The 4,630-nt window shown below is 48.0% G+C and overlaps 1 protein-coding gene across 1 annotated transcript; it reads right to left on the reverse strand.

The window, feature by feature from the left end:
• Nucleotides 1-422: 422 nt before the first annotated feature.
• On the reverse strand, nt 423-4,396 carry LOC136745872 (keratin, type I cytoskeletal 13). Its single transcript, XM_066698872.1, has 8 exons — nt 3,868-4,396; nt 3,127-3,209; nt 2,541-2,697; nt 2,259-2,420; nt 1,797-1,922; nt 1,373-1,614; nt 954-1,003; nt 423-707 (listed from the first exon to the last, which is right to left on the reverse strand). Exons 1-8 carry the CDS (start codon nt 4,300-4,302, stop codon nt 610-612), a joined length of 1,353 nt encoding a protein of 450 aa, XP_066554969.1. The 5' UTR covers nt 4,303-4,396; the 3' UTR covers nt 423-609.
• Between the last annotated feature and the right edge of the window lie 234 nt (nt 4,397-4,630).

Here is a 4,630-nt window from a genome sequence, read left to right on the forward strand (position 1 = left end):
AACACATTTAAATTTTAATTGAATGGTCCAGATTAAATAATGGAAGGTGTTGCTCTTAGTGGCTTTGAAGTGGAACCAGAAACAGAATGAAAACAACTGAACAATGTTCTTGGAAGTACATCTGACAGAGAAAACAATCTAAACATTTATCAGGTTTTCTTCCTTACAAATTATAATAAAGAAGGTTAAAATGTCTGATAGGGAAGCCACTCTTAGCATGTTCAAATGAGTTATTCCCACCAGTTTTATAGGACGATATTACAAGAAACTCTTGTCAACAGGCAGACTGGAGTGAATTCCAGCTGTCAAAAGGCAGTTTTTCATTTCACTGGTCTACATTCTCAGTTTGATTGCTGTTTTTAAATTTTGTAAAAATAAATACATTTTAAAAAGCAAGAATAAAGCAACTTCCCACACAGATGTGAATAAGAGACTCCTTTATTTTCAGGTTGTTGTTACAGGATGTGACCGGGCAATTGGATTACAAACATTTCAGATAATAGGGAGTAAAAAGATGAGGAAGGAGGGTTACTCCACACCTCTCTCCCTTTCCTTTCTTCTGTTTTGTTGTCTGGCCGGTCTGGGAGTCATGGTGAGGGACGCTGACCTCTACTTCTTCATCTCCTCCACATCCTCTGTGCGGGACACCACCTTGCCGTCCACCACCTCCTCGATCACGGTCCGCACCTTCCTGGTTACCACGGGCTCTGTGGATAGAGAAGACAGAAACCACGGTCAAAACGGAGTGCCCGGGGGAGGGGGGGATACACCATAACTCAAAAGAGAAACACTCACTGTGAAGAAAAAACTTAACCCAATACCAATTAAAGACTTATACCTTGAAAAGTGTGATTTTAAATATATATGTATGTATTTATCCCCCAGAATTATATTTTTCTGTAGTTTTCAACAGCTAATATGCCTCTGGTTCAGGCCCTGCTCAATATACTCACGTGGTTTGGGTTCCTCTTTCTTGACCTCCACCTTTTTGGTGACCGTTGTCCTGCAAAAAGACACACACCGAAAGAAGCCATTAGTGTCATTGACCTTTGATCAATCGGTGTCATAGACCTGTCTGTCTGGGTTGTTCATTTCAGCCAATGAGAAGATAAAATCAACCGAAACATGCAGCAAAGCCATGCACAGTGGGGTAACTGAGGTTTACCAGACATTAGGATGGGTCACTTATGCAACTAGTTGTCCTCGAAATACATTACAAAAAAAAGAACTCTCACTCATAATAAAGGGTGTGATAACTCCGCATCCCTGCTACTCCCAATTCTCAGTCCTCTGGGATGCCATGTTTTACTGGTGTTACACCCGGTTGTTCAAAAGAGGAGTGTTTGGCAGAGAGGACAGTGACAGTACTCACATGGAGTGGGAGGAGGAGCTACTGCTGCCCTCTCCGTCCAGCAGGCGACGGTACTCTGCGATCTCCATCTCCAGCCGGGTCTTGATGTCCAGCAGCATCTGGTACTCCTGGCCCTGCCGCTCCATGTCTGATCGCAGCTGCATCAACTCGGACTCCAGGTTGTTGAGGACACCCTGCAGGTGAGACAACTTCTGGCTGTACCCTGCTTCCGTCTCCGCCAGCGTGCCCTCCACCGCCGCTTTCTGCAGGGGGCAAAAACACAAATGAATAAACAGTCTAGTCCAGCAACACTCGACTTCTGTTAATCACTTCAGAAACAGAAGAGAGGAAAGCGGACTACAGGGAGACGAGATGGTCCATGCAGGGAGGGCAGCATGGGGCGAGGCTGCCCAGGGAGGAGAGCGGTGGGGAGGCGGGGGCTCACCAGGCTGAGCTGGGACTGCAGCTCAATCTCCAGGCCCTGCAGGGTCCTCCTCAGCTCGCTGATCTCACTCTTGGACGACTGGATTGCTTCTGTGCTGCCGCTGACCACCTTGTTGAGCTCATCAAACTGAGAGGAAGAGAGAGAGTGCTTGTGAAGAGTAAGAACTGCAGTCCAAACAGACAGGGGTGTGAGCTGGGCCTTAGCAAGGATACGGTATATATTCTCCATGCTTTACCATGGCATCACTTGTTTTCCTGCACTCCACTATGACTCAACAGCGGTATCATACAATATACATCATAAACCCACTCCTGCTGCAGTTGGCAGCACTGTTGCCTAGTGCCAGTAGAGAACAGGGGGCTCCTCACTTGTTGGTCAGGGGTTCGAGTTCATAGTGTCAGTGTTTCTGACTCTAGAGGGAACAAGACTTGTGGTGCAGGCTCTGAGCCAAGCTGCCCTCACCTTGGCCTTGTACCAGTTCTCCATGTCTCTGCGGTTCTTCTCGGCGATGCCCTCGTACTGCGCCCGGATCTCATCCAGGACGCGAGACATGTCCTGCTGGGGCGCTGCGTCTACCTCCACGTTGACTGAGCCGGACATGCTGTTACGCAGAGCTGCCAGCTCCTGCAGCACAGAAATAGGATACACACACAGCCCGGTTATTCATATTAAGTGAAGAAACCGAAGATTCTCCTTGCAGAGTTACAGGTAAATCTGGATCAGTCTCTGGAGCTCCAGACTCACCTCCTCATGGTTCTTCTTGAGGAAGATGAGCTCCTCTTTCAGCCCTTCAATCTGCATCTCCAAGTCTGTCCTGGCCAGGGTCAGCTCATCCAGCACCCTCCTCAGCCCGGCGATGTCTGCCTCCACCGACTGCCGCATGGCCAGCTCGTTCTCATATCTAGGGCAAACAGCAAAAAAGCAATGCATCTCAGCACACACGTTTACATGTCTGTGGTTAGAACAGTTGTACTGTTAACACTTTTGTGTGCTCTGTGCCATGGTTGGTGTTGCCCTGCTGACTTGTTACATCTGGGTCAAGGCTGCCTTCCTTTGCTTTTGGTGGGGTTCTTTGACTTCACTCATCTGTTTAACCCTCTTAAAATAGACAAAGCCCTTCAGCTGTAGTGGCAGTGCAGTTTGCTATCTGGTTACACTGATAAGCTACACATTGTAGGCTACCCAACAGGACCACTTAAAACATGGACACAGAGACTCCATTTGCCAAGTCCCTCTGTTATAATGAGAGCAAGGACAAATAAACGCAAGGACTGGCCTGGTTTGCAGAATAAATTTGCAAACAAAAGACTGAGACTGTAGCTGAACTTACTTGACTCTGAAGTCATCAGCTGCCAGCTTGGCATTGTCAATCTGCAGGATGATCTTGGCATTGTCCATGGTGGCTCCATGGATCTACGGATAGAGAGAAGGCAACAGGACATGAGTTAGAGCACAGGGCACCAACGGGTTATACTCTCCAACTTGCTCTTTTTCTCAAGAGGAGAGAGTCTGAATATGCTCACAGACATTCAACCATGATTGATTTTATTTGATTTAATGTGTTATCTGTGGTTGTTCGGTTATAGCATAGGACAATAAAAGGTAATAACAGAATGTGGTAATAAAAAACAAAAAAACAGAATCCACCACAAGAACATTTCTTGCCAGATTTCTCTCTAAAGCATAATAGTTAAGACTATGAATGCGACCATCACAGGATTAAATAGACTAATTAATATCAGCGTTGGCTACAGCTGTATTAACTCCACACAGACCCTGTAATAATCCAAACAAATGGAATATGTAGCGGCAAAACAAAATAAAATTGCTAATTTAAACATTTTGGGTGTTTTGATCCGAATCCCACGCCTGTGGTTATAGGAATTAGCCTAGATTACACACAAGAAGTGTAATATGTGGTGCTTGCTTTCATGCCTCGCAGATACATTTTCTTTTTTTTTCGTTTAACAATGATTAAGGTATGGCAACGCCACGTTCCAAAGGATAGAGGGAGAATGAGGGAGAGAGAGAGAGAGAGAGAGAGAGAGAGATGCACCTGTTGTAACCTCACCTTTTGACGCAGCTCATCGATGATCTTGTAGTAGTGGCTGTAGTCCTTGCTGACCGGGGCTGTCTTGCTGTACCAGTCCCGGATCTGTTGCTCCAGCTGGGCATTGGCCTTCTCCAGGGAGCGCACCTTCTCCAGGTAGGAGGCCAGGCGGTCGTTCAGGTTCTGCATGGTGGCCTTGCCGTTTACAGACGTGTCCATACTGTCGCCTCCACCTGCACCGAAGGCAGCGGACCCATACCCACCGCCGCCGCTGCCATACCCGCTTCCGCCACTGCTACTCAGTGCACTGGACAGGGAGAATCCACCACCGCCCCCGGAGCCGTAGGACATCCTGCCGCCCCCGCCGCTTGAGTACAAGCTGGGAGTCCGGGCAGAGGATATGCGGGTGTTGTAAACCGCGCTGGTAGACTTGGAGCTCATGCCACGATAAGACATGATTTCAGATGTTTGTTTTTAATATCAAAGAAGCGAGCGCTGAGCTGTTGGCAAGTACCCGAGTGGCACAGACAAGACACGGTGGCGAGGTATACCTGGGGGATTAGCTATATAGCCAAGAGACAGGGCGTGGCCCCCGATGGGCGTTGAGTTGTGTGTGTCTTCCTCCAAACCCCCAACCATTTCACATCCATGACACGTTACAGGTGTGCGCCAGCCGGTCCTGCTCGGAAGGGTGTGTGTGTGTGTGTGTGTGTGTGTGTTCATTATGTCACTGCTTGCATGACATCCACCTCTCCTGCTGCTGGCTCCGGTCCATTTGAAACCA

The sequence above is a fragment of the Amia ocellicauda genome, chromosome 3 (genome assembly GCF_036373705.1).
Source record: "Amia ocellicauda isolate fAmiCal2 chromosome 3, fAmiCal2.hap1, whole genome shotgun sequence".
Lineage (NCBI taxonomy): Eukaryota > Metazoa > Chordata > Actinopteri > Amiiformes > Amiidae > Amia > Amia ocellicauda.

Excerpts from the sequence above, each read along its gene's own strand:
- LOC136745872 (XM_066698872.1), bottom strand. The coding sequence starts at position 4,302 with ATGTCTTATCGTGGCATGAGCTCCAAGTCTACCAGCGCGGTTTACAAC. Across the intron at positions 2,698-3,126 it reads GCTGATGACTTCAGAGTCAA|ATATGAGAACGAGCTGGCCA; the intron begins GTAAGTTCAGCT and ends TGTTTGCCCTAG. Across the intron at positions 1,615-1,796 it reads TGCAGTCCCAGCTCAGCCTG|AAAGCGGCGGTGGAGGGCAC; the intron begins GTGAGCCCCCGC and ends TGCCCCCTGCAG.